We start from the raw sequence: 17122 nt of genomic DNA on the forward strand, positions 1-17122 counted from the left end.
CCCCATGTCTCACAAAACCCACCTGGCAGAGGCATTCCACACTCTTCACAGCCGCCTCCTTGGCTTCAGCCCATTCTCTCATCCAGACAGTTCTCCTCTACACCTAACTGGCATTTTTCCTGCTGCATCACTGGCTGACCCCTGCTGGAGCACTAGGAGACCCCCCCCCCCCCCCCCCGCTCCCCGCACTCCCCCCCCACCATAGCCCTGCCCATCCTGTCTCCAGAGTCTGTGCTGGCTCCCGGCTCAGGGCGGTAATCCTGCTAACAATTAATTGGCTTTTGTTGGAGGAGAATGAATACCATCTCATCTTAATCTTCTTCATTATTCTCCTTGTTCAGCAAAGTCAACACAAGATTAGGTTTAATTTACGGGGGAAAAAATAGCAAAGCATTACTCACCAGGAGATCAGGACTGGATCTGCCTGGGTGTTCTGTGTTCACTGCAGGCGAAGGGCCCTGAGGAAAGCCCGGGGCTCTGCCAAGCTCGGGATGAACTGGGTCAGCGGGTGGGAGAGTTGAGGGGGGAGGTGTAGGCCCTGAGACCTATTTGGGGCTGGATTCCCGAAGACCACCAGCCCTTCCTAGTCTTACAGGACTCAAGCCTCAGAAGACCCAGCCTCCTAAATGTTTCTCAGGGGCCTCAGCCCCAAGCAGACCCTCAGCCCAAGACTCAACCCCAGGCAAGAAATCCAATCCAGCTGTGGATTCAAATCCTGCCTGCTGATGCCCCTTCCTCTGCAGAGAACCCGGCAGAAGCCCAGCCTGGGAACTCCCTTGACAATGCTGACACCTAGTGGTGCTCAGAGGAACTGGTCCTTCCTTCCCTCCTCCCTTATACAACCGCTCCTAAACATACCATGCACACAAAAATCCAGGTTTACAAACAAAATAAATCAGAGAGGGGAAGGAGAGCTTTTTCCCATTGCAAAAATTACTAAACAAAGAGCTCTAACAAGAAATCTAAAAGAAAAGTCACTTTACCTACCTCAACCCCTTAACCAAAATGGCCCAGAAACACTTAGGATCCCCTCCTTCCGTCTGGGGCAACCAAGAATATGCTTAGAAGGCCTGGAGCCCCACCGTCCTTGTCACCACTGTTTCCACTCTTCCTCGCCTCAAAGCCCCCAGCTCCTGCCATTGCTCTGTCCCCTGGCACGTGCCCATCTTTGACCCTGTGCCGTAGTGAACCGGATTTCCAACCTGGAGAGCCACAACTGTTTACTCACTGTATGTCCCTGACCAAGTTCCCCAACATCTCAGAGTCTAAACTCTTTCATCTATAAAATGGAAGTGTCTGTGTCTACCAGAGAGGGCCACTGAGCAGAATTAAATGAGCCTGTGCGCTTAGCACGGGAATTGACTCCCACCAGGTCCCAATGGATGCTTGTTATCATGCCCACCATTGTTGTTATCAGCATCCTGGTTATCCTGTTACTCTCGGGAAATGTGGTTTCCTCACCTGGGCTGTAAGCTGCTCATGTCTAACTCCCCATTCTCAGGTCCTACTGGATACAGCAAAGGTTTTTCCTTAAAGCATTTAAACCTCATATGTCAGAGCACACGGTAGGGTGTTCAGGAAACTCTCAGAATTGCCTGCCTACATCTCCAATCTCATGTCAAACAGCTTCCCTGCTTGCTCACTGAGCTCCAGACTTTCTAACCTGTAAATGAGTTCATTCCCACCTCAGGGCCTTTGCACGTCCTGCTCCTACAATGCTCTTCCGCCAGATATCGGCATGGCTGGTTTCTCCTCATCCTTCCAATGTCCCTTCCTCAAAGAGGTCCTCCCTGATCGTGTGACTACCCTCAGTTTGTAGTTTGTTTACTTCACGTAGAAGTCAAGTGCTTAAGTGGCTGAGGAGAATTCCGGTTCCACCATGTATTAGCTGTACGGCCTCAGGCAAATTGCTTAACCTCCCTGTGCTTCCTTTTCCTCGTCTATAAAAATAGAAGTAATAATATTCCCACTCCATACGGTTATTTTAATGAATCAATCTATACAAAGCTCTCAAAGTATTGCCTGGTATGTATATTAAGTGCTCGATCATGTTAGTAATTACCTTATTCATTTATATAGTTGCTTGCATTTAAGTTTTTCTGCTTAGACTGTATATTCCAGGGGGCAGAGTCCTCGTCTGTTTTTGCCCTGCCTGGAAGATAGTAGGTGCTCAATAAGCACTGATTGAGTGGAAAGGACCTTCAGGAACATGTGCCTCTCTCCTTAGCCAATGTTCAGGTGCCATTGAGTCATGCGGCTAATCTGTCTGCTATCTACACTCCCCACGGTCCAGAGATGGCCCTGAGGCACCCCCTGCTGGACAGCATAAGCTTTTCCCCTTGAAACCTTCCCCTGAAGGTTTTCCCCTCCCTTGAAGCTGGTGTCTGCAGTCCTAGAATCAATGTTGGAGGGGAGCGGGCAGGTAGGGACAATAAAACTGAGGGGTTAAGCGCACACTCTTTGAAGCCCGTGGCACCTTGGTTGAAACTTGTGCTTCTCCGGTGAAGTCCGTGTATCATCAGCGAAGCCTGGGCTCTTCAGTATCCTCGTGTCCAACAGGAGTAAGGATGCCCTCTCCCCCTTCCCCATGTCCGACTGGGCACGGGGATGTAGTGACAGGACGTGCCCTGTGCACAGTGAGTACACAGTGCCCTGTGCAAAGCTCACTGTGCTTTTCTGGCCCGTCCCCCGCTCCTGAAGCATCAGCTCTTTGGTGACTCAGGAACTGCTGTCTGCTGAATTCCACCAGTGTATCCAACTGTCCCTCTAGTGACTGTCCCTCAGGGACAGTGGGTCTGGAGCACTCCATTATCTGAGCCCCTCAGGTCTCCTCTGGGGGTCTCATCTCTGGGGCCCCAGGGCAGAGAATCTGGTCTCTGGGCTTCTGGCTCCCTCCTCTGAGTGCAGAGAATTGACTACAGTTGGCCTTGCTGGCCTCGCCCCTTCCTACCCATCCCATCCCCGCCTCCGTGGCTGCTCTGTCTTCTCCACCACAGCCCCAGAGGCTGTTTCTCTGTGCCCTCTCCTGCCTCACTCCACATTTGTTCCCAGCCCTCAACAGTGGCCTTGGCTTTGGCCGCTGGCCACATACACTGCCAATCCTAGACCACCAGCCCAGAGCCCCAGACCCTTCACGGGCCTCTCTTCTGAATGTCCCCAGCTCCCACCTGCAGCACCTTCCATGCCCCCACACCCCGGCCCTGGCATCCAGTCCTCACAGGCACCTGCACAACGCCGGCCTCTCATGCTCACCGCACCTCCATCCAGCCTCCTCGCGTAGCCCCAGCACGGGCCCAGTCCTCCCCCAGCTCATCCTCACGGGGATCCCCGCGTGCCCATCCTAGTCCATCGCCCCAGAGCACCACCGCCTGTGCACCTTCACGTACACCTGGAAGCTCAAGGGGTGAGCCTCTTCCTTTATGGCATCCATCAAACTCATCAAGGCATCACGCCCCCTGACTGGAAACTCAGGTAGGTGTGAACAGTGCCCTCCCCCACCGGACTGTGACATCCCCTAGAAAGGACTGAGGGTGCCCGTGGGGCAGGGGCTGTGCCTCCACCTTCAGACTGGGGAGTTCTCGAGATCAGCGTTTTGTCTCCCCTGTCAGACTGAGGATGCCCCCAGAGCTGAGACGACTGGAGGCGCCCCAGGACCCCAGGATGCCCCCTCTTCCTGGGACAAGAAGTATCTTCCTCACCTCTGGAATCTCAGGGCCCTGCACAGAGCCGGGCCCCGGGGACTGGGGCTTCAGGATTGGGGAGTGAAGGAATGAACCAGTGACCAAGCCCAGGCAGGCCCCAGCTTAAAGCCTGCAATCCCACCTGACCAGCAGGTGGCAGCAGGGATCAGAATCAAAGGAAGGGGGGGGGCAGGGCGGGCACTGAGATTTTATTGGTCACCATTGCCTAGAGGAGAGAGGCTGTGGGGAGACCCTCATTCAGCCCCAGGACCAACACCTGAGAGTCCTGGGGAGGGGCTGGGTTTGAGAGCTGCTGGAGAGGCCAAAAAAGGGGCCTGGCACCACACCCTTGCCGCCTCAAACCAGGGCTAGAGCCAGCCTCCGGGCAGGGCTTAGAAAAATGACCAGAGGCTGGGGGGGGGGGGGGCGGGGGCTGGGGGGCTCAGTCGGTTGAGCATCCAACTCCAACTCAGGTCATGATCTCGCGGTTCGTGAATTCAAACACCTCGTCGGGTCACTGCTGTCAGCGTGGAGATTGCTTTGGATCCTCTGCCCCCTCTCTCTGCCCTTCCCTCACTGGCGCTCTCTCAAAAATAAATAAAACTTTTTTTTTTTTTTTTAAGAAAAAAAAGAAAGAAAGAATATGACCAGAGACCAGATGCTGCTGTTCAATCCATCGCCAGGCCACGGAGGACAGCATGAAGTGCGCCTGTACTGAAGAGGGACACCAAGCCTCTCCCCTAGCCACCCCCACCCCCAGCTCCCCGTCCCCACCAGGCCACCGGCATCCATCCCTTGGGCCCCGGAGAATTCGTGTGCTAAGTGAGAGGCTACCGTCACCCACCATCCTGGTCTCAGAAAGGAACAGGACGAGGACCAAGAGAGGCCTGGAGGGCAACCCCCCCCACCCCCGCCGCCCCCGACAGACACACACACACACACACACACACACACACACACACACACACACCCTGTTCTGGCCTCTGGGCAGCTTGGGTGTCAGTCAGGCGCCAGGCCCAGCTCCCCACTCCTTGGCCTCACAATCCCGGCCTTTGTCCAGCCGGCCCGGGCCTGGCTGGCTCTGTACCGGCCCAAGGGCCTCTGGAAACCAGAGCAGCTGGAGCCCCACCAAGTATTTTTCCAGGCTGGGCCAGGGGCCCCCAAGAGACAGAGAAGGATGCAAAGGGGGCGGTGTTCATTCATCCGTTTGTTCATTCATTCCTTCCTTGGACAAATATTTATTAGGTGCCCACTTTGTGGCAGGCACTGTACTAGGTGCAGGGGGTTCAGCGGTGGGCCCAACCCAGGCCCATACCCTCACCCATCTTATTTTCTAGATGCACATATACGCCAGCAAAACCCCTCTTTCCCAGTGTGGGGGCTGGGCTGGGAGAATGGGGCAGGAGAGGAGTGTGTGGGGTGGGGGTGAGGTGGGGGATGGGAAAAGTGAGGGGGCTACTGACTAAGGCCTATCTACCCCACGCCTCTGCACCTCCAAGAGGGCTGAGGTTGGAGGAGGGGTCACTCAGGGCTCCACCCACACGCTGCTGTTGGTCACTCGGGCCCCGAACCAGCCCTTCCAGTAGACGGAGTCCTGACCCCCATGTTCGAAGCGGACAAAGCGGACACCGGGCCCATAGTCGGTGAAGGTGTGGGAGATCTGGGGGGTGGAGGTAGGAGGGTCTGGTTAGGGCCCTGACGCCTCCCCCAGCCACCCCACCCCAGCGCACTTTCCCAACCCCTGGCCCGCCCCCATTCTGGGTGTCTCAGCCAGGGTCCCTCACCCACACCTCTCCGCGAAGTCTGCCTTACTCAGGCCAAGCGTGCCATGGGCGGGGTTTCCATGAGCCCCGCCCTTCGCTCCCAGGCCCCGCCCCGCCGCCCGGAGCCTCCAGGCTCACCTGGATCCAGCCGTCGTCGCTGTCTGGGGGCACCGCCACCTGCCCGCTGCTGAACTCGGCCAGCACGTCCTCGTGCTCCGACAGCAGCTTCACCGTGAGCTCGTACAGGCAGCCGGCGTCCCTGCGGCCCGAGTACCTGCCCCGAGGGACAGAGCGAGGGCCGGGGGAACCCTGCTGAGCCGGTACTGCGGGGGCCGTGCCTGCTACCCAAGTTCCCATTTCCGCCCAACCCCGCCGGCCCGTACTACTAAGGTCCCCGTCTTACAGATAAGGAAGCTGAGGCCAGAGAGAGCGTGGACTCGCCCAAGGTCCAAACCCCAGGACTACACCCCAGGTCAGCCAGACCCACCCCCGGGGCTAAAGCCAGCCCACAGTGACAAGTTTTGTTTTTTTAATTGCCCACCTTTGAAAGTCAGGAGGAGAGGTGGGTTTCCACCTTCTCCCGAAAACCCCGTGGCCCATGTAGCCACAACCAGTAGAGTTGGGAGGCCCCGGCCCCTGGGGCAGGGCAGCGGCTCCAGGTTGCCCCCCCCCCCACACACACACACACCCCTGCTCCCTCCCTCACCCCTCCCCCTTCCCCTCCCTACCGTCCCGGCCCCACCCCCAAGGCCGCTCACCAGTCCTTCACCACGATGGCCGGCTGAGCGGTGTCCAGCAGCTCCTCCCAGTAGCCCTCAGCCTGCAGGTCAACGACCTGCGCTTTGCGACACCACCTGGGGAACTGGAGTTAGGAGGGAGTGGAGACCCCTCCCCCCACCCCCGTGCCCTCCATCCCCCTTCTCCTTACTCAAAGGAGGAGGCGAAGTACTTCTTGACGCTCTCGTCGTGGATGAATTCCACCCCACAGTCTCCGGGCAGGTCCTCCACCCTCCAGCCGTCCCCTCCGTGCTCCACGTCGCACCAGCCCTCCAGGTCCTCTGTAAGAGCACGACAGCCCCACCCTGGTCACCCACTCCCTGCTGAGGGTGTGGCCGGGCTGGTTCCCGCGCCATCGGTTGCGGGGCAGGGGAACGTGGTCCTTTAACGGAGGGGGGGGGGAGGCAGGTGATGCGAGGGGTTGGAACGGGAGGAATTTCCTGTTCGTCCCCAGATTCTCTCTCCCTCCTGGGAGGGTCCTCCGCGGGGCCCGTCTTGCCTCAGATCTTGAGGGTGGAAGGACCTGGAAAAGGGACCCCCAGAGAGCAGGCGGCCCCAGGGGCCAAACAGGATTCTTGTGGGGGCTGCCCCGCGGGGCGTCGTGCCGGGGCTTTATCCCATTTAGCGCTCCAAGCAGGCTGGCGTTGCTCCAGCCCCTTTTGCAGCAGGGAAAACTGAGCTCCCCGGGGCCCCTCACCTGCCCCGCACGGGTTGCGCAGAAGGTTGCGCCGCCGCTTGCTCAGGAAGTAAAACTGCTGCCAGTGGTCGCGCTCGTCCTCGGCGCCGCCCTCGGGCACCAGCCCCTCCTGCTGACACTTGAGCAGCCAGAGGGGGGCGCCGTCCACCAGCTCCTTCCAGCGCAGGCACACCAGGCGGCAGGCCTGCACCAGCTCGGCTGCCGGCAGCTCGGCCAGCACGCGCAGCAGCAGCGGCTCGGGCAGCTCCTCCAGGTACGCCGCCGCCTCCTCCTCCTCCTCCTCCTCGGGCCGCTCCTCCCCGGCGCTCGCCTCCTCCGCGCCGGCTTCCTCCTGCTGCCCCTCCGGGCTCACCTCCTCCGGCTGGCCCAAGCTCTCTGCAGGCGGGGGAGGGGAGGGGGGGGGCGGGGGCTGTGACTCTGCTCAGAATATCCCCCTCCAAGCTTCAGAACCGCGACGTGTCGGGTATCTGCCCCTCACCCACCCTCGGACGATCCGAAACCGGGGCCCGGGGCTCTGTGGCCAGAGACCGGCGCCCAGTGGAGGAGACCCCAGGGGGCTAGGGCCGCAGACCAGCGCCCAGTCGGGAGTTTCCTGGCAGGGCCAGTAAACCCGAGCGGTTAACAGCAACTGATAATCTGATTGTAAGGGCACCCATCTAATTGCACAAACTTGACTTCATCCACTCCTTTATCCTTACAACCGCGCCCTGAGATCCCTGCCTCCCCTCACCTCCTCTGGGGACGGCTCCCGGACTTCCCACCATGAAATCTTCCAGCCGTGGAGTTCCTGTCCCTCCTAGCGCTTGTCTTAGGGTGTGTTGGTTTGTAAACACCTCCCTCAGGACTAGAGTGAGTGCAAGAAGGCAGGAACTGGGTCTGGGACACTCACTGCTTCACCCCAGTGCCTGGCGTCTCGATCCCTCCCTGGCACACTGTCAGCAGCTAATGTTTACTGGGCATTTAGCAAGAGCGAGACATTGTCCTCAGCGTTTTTATTTATTCTAAATCCTTGCAGCATCTCTCTGAGGTTGCTCCTCCTGCTGTCGCTATGTCATTGATAAAGAAACTGAGGCAATAGTGAGGTGAAACCACTCAGGATCACACAGCAAATGAGTGGTTGAAGCCTGGGTTCAAATCCAGGCTCAAAAAAAAAAAAAAATGCCCTCAATAAAATAGTTTGTTGACTTTGGAGGCACCGTCCGACTTTGATTTTGACTCGCCAAGGGTTATGCTGCTAATATTAGGACAGGGACATGGGGATCTGAGGCCTGAAGGGAAAGGAGAACAGGGATCCTAATCCCCTGCTGGCCACAGCAGTATGACAGTATGACGTGGGGGCTCATTAAAAGAGTGCAGGTAGGGGCGCCTGGGTGGCCCAGTCGATGGAGTGCCCAACCCTTGGTTTCAGCTCAAGTCATGATCCTGGGGTCCTGGGATCGAGCCCCACCCCAGGCTCTGCACTCAGCATGGAGCCTGCTTGGGATTCATTCTCTCTCTCTCTCTCTCTCTCTCTCTCCCTCTCTCTCTCCCTCTCTCTCTCTCTTTCCCTCTGCCCCTCTCCCCTGCTGGGGCTCTCTCTCTCTCTCTCTCAAATAAAATAGAGAGCAGGTATATCAAACAGGGAGATGTAACAAGTGCTCAAGAAAGGAAGGTCCTTTCACTCCCTCATCCTATCCCTGGAACTCAGTTTCCTCATCTATAAAATGGGAGTAATCATTGTGCCAGGCCATTCGAACAGTGCTGATGTTCCACTCTCCTGGGGAGGGGGCAAGAGCATTCTAAAGTGTAAGGAGGTGGACAGACGTCAGGAGCTGCAGGCTGGACTATCTCCTGGAACCCAGCCGGCCTCAGCTGGGCCATCAAAACCTTGAGTAAGCAGATACTGAGTGCACAGTATCTCTGGAGGAGGAAGACACAGTGGTGAGGGGCTGGGACCACTCTGGGTGATGGGGGGGGGGGGGGGGAGACGAGTGCTCTCAGATCTAGGATGGGGGGTTCCTAAGGGCTAGAGCCTGGAAAGCCCAGGCAGTGGTAGAAACAGGCTGAACAGGGGGAGGGGGGAGAACATGCAGGGCCTAGACCCAAGTCTGGGTCTTGCCAGGACCCCAGCCTGCCAGGCTTTACCACCCCTCCTCACATGTAGCATATTCTCCCCCGTCCCACAGTCAGGCCCTTGAGAGCTGAACCAGGGTTTACCTCTTCTTCAGAGCCGAGAGCACACAGTCAGTCCTCCGCAAATCTTATTTAGTGAATCTTACTGAGCACAACGCTTTCCTTCATTATTAGCTGCATTGGGGGGGGGGGGGGCACATCTTTATGATGCGGGGGTTTACCCTTTCTTTTTTGCAGAGAGGAAACTGAGGCCCAGTTTCCTAGCTTCTCCCAAGTCACACAAAAGAACAATGGGCAGACAGAAAGGAAAATGCCAGGCCCTGAAGCTGCATCACCTGCCTGTTCTGCTGCCCACAGCTCTCTGGGGAGCCAGCCCCAGTGTCCTCACCTCTCCAGCCCTCCCCCTGCCCTGCCCTGGCCCTGGTGGACACCTGATGCTCCCCCGAAAGGTGCACCTTGCCCAGTCCCCTCTTCTGGCCCCAGGCCTGGCACTCCAGGCCCCAGATCTAATTACAGCCCCCCCCCAACCCCTTTCCAGTACACACAACTCCCCACATTGTTGCTGTCGGAAAGTTATCTGGCCCCTAGAAGCTGCCTCCCAGGCTGATTCACTCACCTGCACTGGGCCCTGGAGTCCAGGGAATAGCTGAGCCCTGGGAAAAAGCAGGAGCCCATTCTGGGGCCCTTTAGAGGGCGTGGCAAGGGGGTCACGGATTGGGAGCAGGGGCTGAAGGAGCTGGGAGTTTCAGGGCTGGGGAGAGAGGGGCTTGGTTACCGGAGCATGCATCAATGTTTCCTGTTGACTCCTCCAGGAAGGCCCACTCTCAAATGGGCCTGCTGGGACCGGGGTGGGGAAATCTGCAGGCAGGTTTTGTTCCCACCCTGACTCAGCAGGCAACCCCTACAGGCCCAGCAGGGAATTTGAGGGATGGGGAGAGGGGGGTCTTTGGTGCCAGGCAAGATGACTGGGCAGTCTCAGAAGGCTCTGAGCTGTGCCCCAACTCTCCCTCACCGCTGGCCTGATCCCACTGGGCAACCGGCCACCCAGTTGAAGAGCAGCCCCTCCAGACAAGGCAGCCAAGGAGGAAGGCAGGGATGGGGTGAGGAGAAGCCGGTAACCCCAAGAAAGCCGTAGGGTACACGCAGTTCAAGGGCCAGAGCTGGCAAATGTAATAAGTCGATGGGGGGAAAAAAAAGCTTGCAGCCTCCGGCATCCCAGATGTGTCCCAGACCCGGACCCAACAGACCCTCAGGAAGCTGAGAGGCGAGAATGTGGGATTACCCCTACACTATTCCCCCCGGTAAATAGGACCCAGGAGTCCTCCCTCCCTGCCTGTCACCTCTGGAGGCCTCCAGCCACAGGGCTGTGCTCTTTTAAAACTGTTTCAAGGGCTTTGCGTGGGTGAAAGTTTGCCGCGCTCGGTCTCCGGGACCCCCTCGCTTTCTGATGCCCCCTCTCCGTAGCATTCGCTCGCCCGCCTGCCTCGGTCTCCCCTCCCGGGCCGAGCGAGCGGATCCGGGTGGCAGCGGCTACCTGGTTCACCGTCTCCGTCCATCGCTGCGGAGGGCGGTCTGGAGAGGAGGAGGAGCCGGAGAGCTGCGGGGCTGCGGGGCTGCCCGAGTCCCGCGGCGGCGGCGGCGAGTCCAGGCGCTGCCCGCGTCTAGGTCGGGTCCCGGCTGGCGGCGCCTCTTAAAGGCCCCCGCCTCCGCCCCCGCCCCGCCTTTGGCCCGGAGCCGGGACGCCCCGCAGTCTGGAGCGGTCGGCCCCAGGCCTGAGGCTACCGGTTCCAGGCGGACCCAGGAGGCAGGGAAAGGTCGGGAGTCGGGTTTTTTAATGGGAATGGGGATCCGATTTGGGGTGTCTCCCAGCTCCCTCCAGGGGTGGCTGCTGGGAGGAGGAGGCGAGGGGGCACCGCGAGTCTGGGTCATGCGGAGGGTGCGGGGCGCGCCGCCCTGGAGGAGGGAGGAGGACGGAAGCCCCTCCCGGCGCCCCACTCCAGGTAATTTTCCTACGTAGCGGTGGGGGGCGCGGCGCGGGGCGGGCCAAGGGGGCGGGGCCGGGGCGGGGCCGTATGCGCTCGCTACAGCCGGCGGAGGTCCGCTCAGCCCCGCGGCCCAGCGGAATCCGGCAGCGGCGGCTAAGCGAAGGTGACCCGGCGGGAGTGGGCGCGGGGAGCGCCGCGGCGGGGGCGCGGGCCGTCCGGGGCTGGGGGCCGGAGGGCGGGCGGGCGAGCAGGGCGATTTCCGGCCTCGCGGCAGTGCGCAGAGGGCGGCCCGGCGCGGACAAGGCCCAGGCCTCGGGGGCTGCGCGGCGCGGGCTCCAGCGGCGGCGCAAGAGGGAACCGGGGCCGGGGTCGCTTATCGATGCTCAGGGGTCCAAGCCCCAGCTTTGGATTGGGGCACTTTAAAGCCACAACGCAGGGTGGGAAGCGCGCGCGCCGGGGATCGTGGGGCTGAAAGCCCAGCCGAGAGGATGGAGATGGGAGCTGGAGATGGGAGCGTTGGAAAGGCCTTTCTTTTCCCATCGCCCACCCCCTCTCCAGTCCCAGCTAGGGGGATCATTTACTCTGCGGCCTTGAGAAAGTCGCTTGAGCTCTTTAGACCTCCGTCAGACACCAGGATAATTATCCCCCCTGCCCCCAATCTCTCTCCCTCCTCCGTTGGAGGACTTGCTGGAGTGCTCTGCGGGGCTGCGCATTGTTATTTACACTGTAAAGACTTGCTTATTGGAAAAGGCCGGCTCTAGAATCAGAAGACTCTTTCCCTCCTCTGTCTATATGACCTTGGGCAGGTACTGGCACCCCTCTGGGCCTCCTTAGCGTCTTTTAGAGGCTGTCGGGTGGTGGCAGTAAAATCAGTTACCATTTATTGAGCATCTGTTGTGTCACGGCATTTGAACCCATTTTAGTACAGTTCCTGGTCCCATTTTTCAGAGGAGGAAACTGAGGCTCGGAGACGCTCGGTGAACTTCCCGAGACAGCAAATGGCAGAGCTGGGATGGGAACCTCCACCACCATGGGGTGTTGCAAATATTCTGTTCTGGGGGAAGGGGTCGGCTTTGAAGGGTAGCTTCTCAATAACCACAGGGGGTTGTCCAGAAGCCACAAGCCATGGCCGTGGGGAACATCAATGAGCTCCCTGAGAACATCCTGCTGGAGCTGTTCACGCACGTGCCCGCCCGCCAGCTGCTCCTGCGCTGTCGCCTGGTCTGCAGCCTCTGGCGAGACCTCATCGACCTGGTGACCCTCTGGAAGCGCAAGTGCCTGCGTGAGGGCTTCATCACCGAGGACTGGGACCAGCCTGTGGCCGACTGGAAGATCTTCTACTTCCTACGAAGCCTCCACAGGAATCTCCTACACAATCCATGTGCTGAAGGTGGGATGTAGGGTGGGTCTGGCCTGCCCCCAACACACACACACGGCTGTGACAGCAGCTGACTTTCATTACGCATTTACTATGAACCAGGCACTTTGGATGGCTTAACTCCTTAATCCTCCCAAAATAATCCCAAGAGGTAGGTGCTGTTAATGCTCGCATTTTTCAGATGGGCAAACTGAGGCCAAGAGTGGCATTTTGCATTCCACTCTTAAGATTATTTCCCCAGTGAGGGACTGTTGACCAGTCAGGACTACTTGTGCCCAAGACACAAGACCAGGAAATCAGAGCCATAATTTGTTGGCCTGGATCCCAGACTCCAGGGCTAGGCGTACTAGGACTGCCCCAGAGTGCAAAGGGGACTTTATTCATGGGAGGATGAGAGATCCACTCTTCTTTCCAGCATATTACAACAACAGGTAAAACAAAATTTCTACATCACCTAGAGCTCTCTTTTTCTCTTACTGCATTGTAACTCATTGGCCAGGCACTGGGAGGGGATGGGATGGGAACCTCATTTTCTAGTATATGACCAAATTCTGGAGCAAAATGACAATGAAATAACTCCAAGCTGTCCAGAGCTTTCAGATGCCTGCCTCACTTGACTCCCCAGTGGCCATGACCATGGACCTTGGCACTCTATGGTCCATTAGCCACACCTGGCCCAGGAGCTGAAACTAGCTTTTGTGATTTTAAATGGTTATATATCAAAAAAATAAAAATAAAGACTAATAGAGATAGTATGTAGCCCACAAAACCTAAACTCTTTTGGCCCTTGGCAGAAAAAGTTTGCCAGCTCTTGTTCTTAACTCCAGTTTACAGAGGACAAAACCAGGCCTCAGAGAGGGAAAGCAACGTATCTAGGGTCACACAGCCTCATACTGGTAGAGCTGGGACTACCTCCAGATCTGGCTGGCTCTGGCATCAGAGCGTTCTCCATCACAGAAGGGATCTGGTCACTCCCATGCTCGCATGTCTTGGGAATCCCAGTGGCAATCACTTGCCATGGTGCCTGGCACACAGGAAGCACCTAATACAAGACAGCTACTATTGGGGCGCCTGGGTGGCTCAGTCCATTAAGCGTCCAACTTCGGCTCAGGTCATGATCTCACAGTTGGTGGGTTCGAGCCCCGCGTCGGGCTCTGTGCTGACAGCTCGGAGCATGGAGCCTGCTTCAGATTCTGTGTCTCCCCCTCTCTCTTCCCCTTCCCCACTCCTGCTCTATTTCTGTCTCAAAAATAAATAAACATTAAAAAGAAAGTTTTTAAGTTAAAAAAAAAAAAAAAAAGACAGCTACTATTGATCAACAGCATCCCACAGCGTGAGGCTTGAGGGTAGCTGCAGAGATCCAGGGAGCAGATCCAGGAGGAAGGGGCACTTGTGAGAAAGGGACCACTGAGGGGCTTCCCTATGACATGAGTTCTGCTTTCTGGCCAGAGGGCTTTGAATTCTGGAGCCTGGATGTGAATGGAGGCGATGAGTGGAAGGTGGAGAACCTCTCTGGAGACCAGAGGAAGGAATTCCCCAATGATCAGGTCAAGAAATACTTCGTGACTTCTTATTAGTAAGATCTGAGGCTGGGGAAGTCTTGGGGTGGGGGGAAGCTCAAGCCACTTCACCCAGGGATCTCCTGCCCCTGAGAGGGGCAGCCCTAACCCCCCAGTGCCCTAGTGCTGAGCCCCAGCCCCTCCCACCCCTCCGCCCGCCCTCCCCAGCACCTGCCTCAAGTCCCAGGTGGTGGACCTCAAGGCCGAAGGGTATTGGGAGGAGCTGATGGACACCACACGGCCGGACATCGAGGTCAAGGACTGGTGAGTGCCTGGGGCGAGGGCCTGGGGGAGGGGGGCCTGCCACTCAGGCGCCCCGCCCCCACCCTGCCCCCCATCTCCAAGGCCCTGATGGGCCCTCCCTCTGCATGCAGGTTCGCAGCCAGGCCAGACTGCGGGTCCAAGTACCAGCTGTGTGTTCAGCTCCTGTCGTCAGCACATGCACCGCTGGGGACCTTCCAGCCAGACCCGGCAACAATCCAGCAGAAGAGCGATGCCAAGTGGAGGGAGGTATGTGAACTGGGAAGAGGGCAGGTGGCATATTGCCCAAGGCTGAGACTGCAGTCAAATGGGCCTGGGTTCAGATCCCAGCTCTGCTGCTTCTCACCTGGGCACCAGCTGCTCGAGCTTGAAAAGACATCAGCGAAATGATGCTGGTAAAGCCATGTTCAAAAGGTTGGCGGGTTCTAGTTACTAATATCGGTTATTCCTACTATTTAGACCAGGGGGCAGCAGACACAAATATTTTAGGCTTCGCAGACGTTGCTGTCTCTATCACCTCTACTCAACCCTTCAGCTGGGCCATTGCGTTGTGAAAGCAGCTATATAGACATGGCTGTGTGCCAGTAAACCTTCATTTACAAAAACAGGCAGTGGGCCCCTAGGCCGTAGTTTGCCAATTGAGACCAGTGCTGTCCAGGAGAAATGGTCTATGTAACCAATAGCCACATGTGACTATCGAACACTTAATAAGAGCTAGTCCCTAGTGTGACTGAGGAATTACATTTTTAATCTTCTCTAGTTTTGATTAATTTTAACTGAAATAGCCACGCGTGCGCAGTGATGACTGTATTGGACCTCTTTCACTTTCCTTCAGTTCCTTTGAGCTGCGCTTAGGCAATCCTGTGGAGTGGACGGACCCAGGAGGACTCTGCTCCATTTTACGGATGAGGAAACTGAGGCAGAGAGAGGAAGGGGTCTGCCCAAAATCACAGAGTAGGACTAGAACTCAGTTCTGCTGACTGCTGGGCCAGCATGAAGACCTTGGCCCCTGACCTCTTTCCCTCCACCTGCCGCCAGGTCTCTCACACGTTCTCCAACTACCCACCTGGCGTCCGCTACATCTGGTTTCAGCACGGCGGCGTGGACACTCACTACTGGGCCGGCTGGTACGGCCCGAGGGTCACCAACAGCAGCATCACCATCGGGCCCCCACTGCCTTGACGCCCCCCAAGCCCTGATCTGCCAAACCCCGACTGGTAAACTGCTCTCAGAGAAGGGCTGGGTTAGGGAAGGGGAGGGGGGCCGGGCTCCCCCAGACCTCCTGGTTCATCCTTGCCCCTCAGTTGCCTATTTTGTGGAGCCTCACACGCCATGGGGGCCAGCGCTCTGCCCCAGGTCTCAGCCTGAGTGATGGCAGGGGAGGCCTGCGTGGGCTCCTTTAAGAGATGGGGCCCCTGAGGTTGGGGAGGTACAGGATGTTCTCCCAGGTTCCTCCGAGAGTGGTCTCCAAGCTCAGATGCCAAATCTCCTACCTTCCCCTCCTGGGCCCTTTCTCCCTGTCTACACTGGGGGCCCTCAGAGCAAGGACAGTCAAGACATCTGGCAAGCCTGTGCCTGGCCTAGATCGTGCAGATGCTGGGAGGTGACCACATAGCTCAGGCAGATCTGGGAGCAGAAGAGGAGCTGTGCTGGCCTGTCTTCTGCCCCTCCCAAGCTCTTTGCTCTGCCCGCCAAGCTCAGGCCTGGCCTGAGATGGGCAGGCCCAAGATGGGTTGGGGTCCAGGCCAGGTCTGGACTGACCTCATTATCGATGAAGCCCGAGAAGTCAGAAGTCAGATGGGTATCAGGTGGAGGCAGGATCTCCAGAAGACCCCTGGAGTCCTGTGCATGGTAACCCAGGGCAGGTGGGGGGCAGGATTAGACCCTGATTCTAAGAGCCAGGATGTGTAAGCCCTGGATGAGATGAGTGGGAGGTTTTCAAGGACCACCCGTCCACCTCCATGCCCAGATCACCTTCCCTGTGGCTTGGAAAACATCCCAAGCCCCTATCCCACCCCTGGAACTGCCGTTCCCAGAACACCCCCCCCCCCCCCACCCCGCCTGCCCAACCTCACTCCTGCCTCTCCCTCCTGCTGGAGGGACAGCTGTGCTGTGATTCTGCTCCTGCTGCATGCAGCTAAATAAAAGGTGTTCCCAGCCCAACCTGTGCCCTGTGGTTTCTGAGGGGGAAAGACAAGTTTCATGGGAAGCCCTGCCCTGGGGGGTGGGTGGGGTGGGAATATCTGGGTAGCCCTTGTATGCATCTCATTGCAGGCACCAGTTACCGCTTACTTACTTTGCCAAGAGTTTTACTGACATTAGATGAAGCCCCAGCATTTAGAATGGTATGCGGCACACAGTTGGTGCTTAATGTACTGTTTATCTCAGTAGCAAACTAGATTAGAGCCTCAGCCTTGGCAGGGACACCACTCACTAGCAGTATGGTAAACTAGTTAGTAAAAGACACCTTTGGGGGAGATGCAGCCCTGACGAGTTAACAAGATGGCCTGGGCCAGGCACCCTGGCGCAGTGCACAGCCTGCACAACCCTTTGTGGTTGCCTTAAGTAGGTGCTTGATAATTATTTGTTGAAGAAAGGAATTAATAAATTTAATCCCGACAAAAACGCAGGGAGGTTTTTCCTTTTGAGTAAATTGAGGCCTACGCGAAGCCAGTCCCTAGTGAAGGTGAAAGCCAAGCTCCAGCCCAGAGTTCCAACAATCACCCTCTGGGGCGAGCCCCACCTCCCTCTATACCGGAAGGAACGGGTGAAGAGGACTCAAGGTGACCCGCGCACAGGTGGACGCTCGGTTAGGAGAAAGCTCGGATTTCCCTGAGGGAGGAGAAAGCAAAGGGAAGACGTGGGATCCGGCTGCCGAGCCGCCCACCACCTGGAGAAGACAGCTTAAGG

The 17122-nt window shown here is 57.8% G+C and overlaps 2 protein-coding genes across 3 annotated transcripts; one reads left to right on the top strand and one right to left on the bottom strand.

The window, feature by feature from the left end:
• Window positions 1–4874: 4874 nt before the first annotated feature.
• On the bottom strand, window positions 4875–11042 carry FBXO2 (F-box protein 2). The gene is made up of 6 exons (XM_086715681.1): window positions 10564–11042; window positions 6918–7292; window positions 6372–6501; window positions 6202–6297; window positions 5582–5717; window positions 4875–5340 (listed from the first exon to the last, which is right to left on the bottom strand). The coding sequence occupies exons 1-6, from the start codon at window positions 10583–10585 to the stop codon at window positions 5206–5208; spliced, it is 894 nt and encodes a 297-aa protein (XP_086571807.1). The 5' UTR covers window positions 10586–11042; the 3' UTR covers window positions 4875–5205.
• Window positions 11043–11076: 34 nt separating this feature from the next.
• Window positions 11077–16375, top strand: FBXO44 (F-box protein 44). Of its 2 annotated transcripts, XM_086715684.1 has the most exons (6): window positions 11077–11177; window positions 12116–12404; window positions 13842–13968; window positions 14120–14215; window positions 14326–14461; window positions 15251–16375. In XM_086715684.1, exons 2-6 carry the CDS (start codon window positions 12140–12142, stop codon window positions 15392–15394), a joined length of 768 nt encoding a protein of 255 aa, XP_086571810.1. In that variant the 5' UTR covers window positions 11077–11177; window positions 12116–12139; the 3' UTR covers window positions 15395–16375. The 2 variants fall into 2 exon arrangements, with proteins under 2 accessions (XP_086571810.1, XP_025780403.1); XM_025924618.2 differs by lacking the exons at window positions 11077–11177; window positions 14120–14215 and having other exon boundaries at window positions 13842–13939.
• The last annotated feature ends 747 nt before the right edge of the window (window positions 16376–17122 follow it).

This window comes from Puma concolor, chromosome C1 (assembly GCF_028749965.1).
Source record: "Puma concolor isolate L17-30 chromosome C1, mPumCon1.1.hap2, whole genome shotgun sequence".
Taxonomy (NCBI): domain Eukaryota; kingdom Metazoa; phylum Chordata; class Mammalia; order Carnivora; family Felidae; genus Puma; species Puma concolor.

Coding starts and splice junctions, on each gene's coding strand:
- FBXO44 (XM_086715684.1), top strand. CDS start 12,140: ATGGCCGTGGGGAACATCAATGAGCTCCCTGAGAACATCCTGCTGGAG. Junction 12,405..13,841: donor ACACAATCCATGTGCTGAAG/GTGGGATGTAGG, acceptor CTTTCTGGCCAG/AGGGCTTTGAATTCTGGAGC. Junction 14,462..15,250: donor GCGATGCCAAGTGGAGGGAG/GTATGTGAACTG, acceptor ACCTGCCGCCAG/GTCTCTCACACGTTCTCCAA.
- FBXO2 (XM_086715681.1), bottom strand. CDS start 10,585: ATGGACGGAGACGGTGAACCAG. Junction 6,298..6,371: donor TACTTCGCCTCCTCCTTTGA/GTAAGGAGAAGG, acceptor CCAGTTCCCCAG/GTGGTGTCGCAAAGCGCAGG. Junction 5,718..6,201: donor GCCATCGTGGTGAAGGACTG/GTGAGCGGCCTT, acceptor CCCTCGGGGCAG/GTACTCGGGCCGCAGGGACG.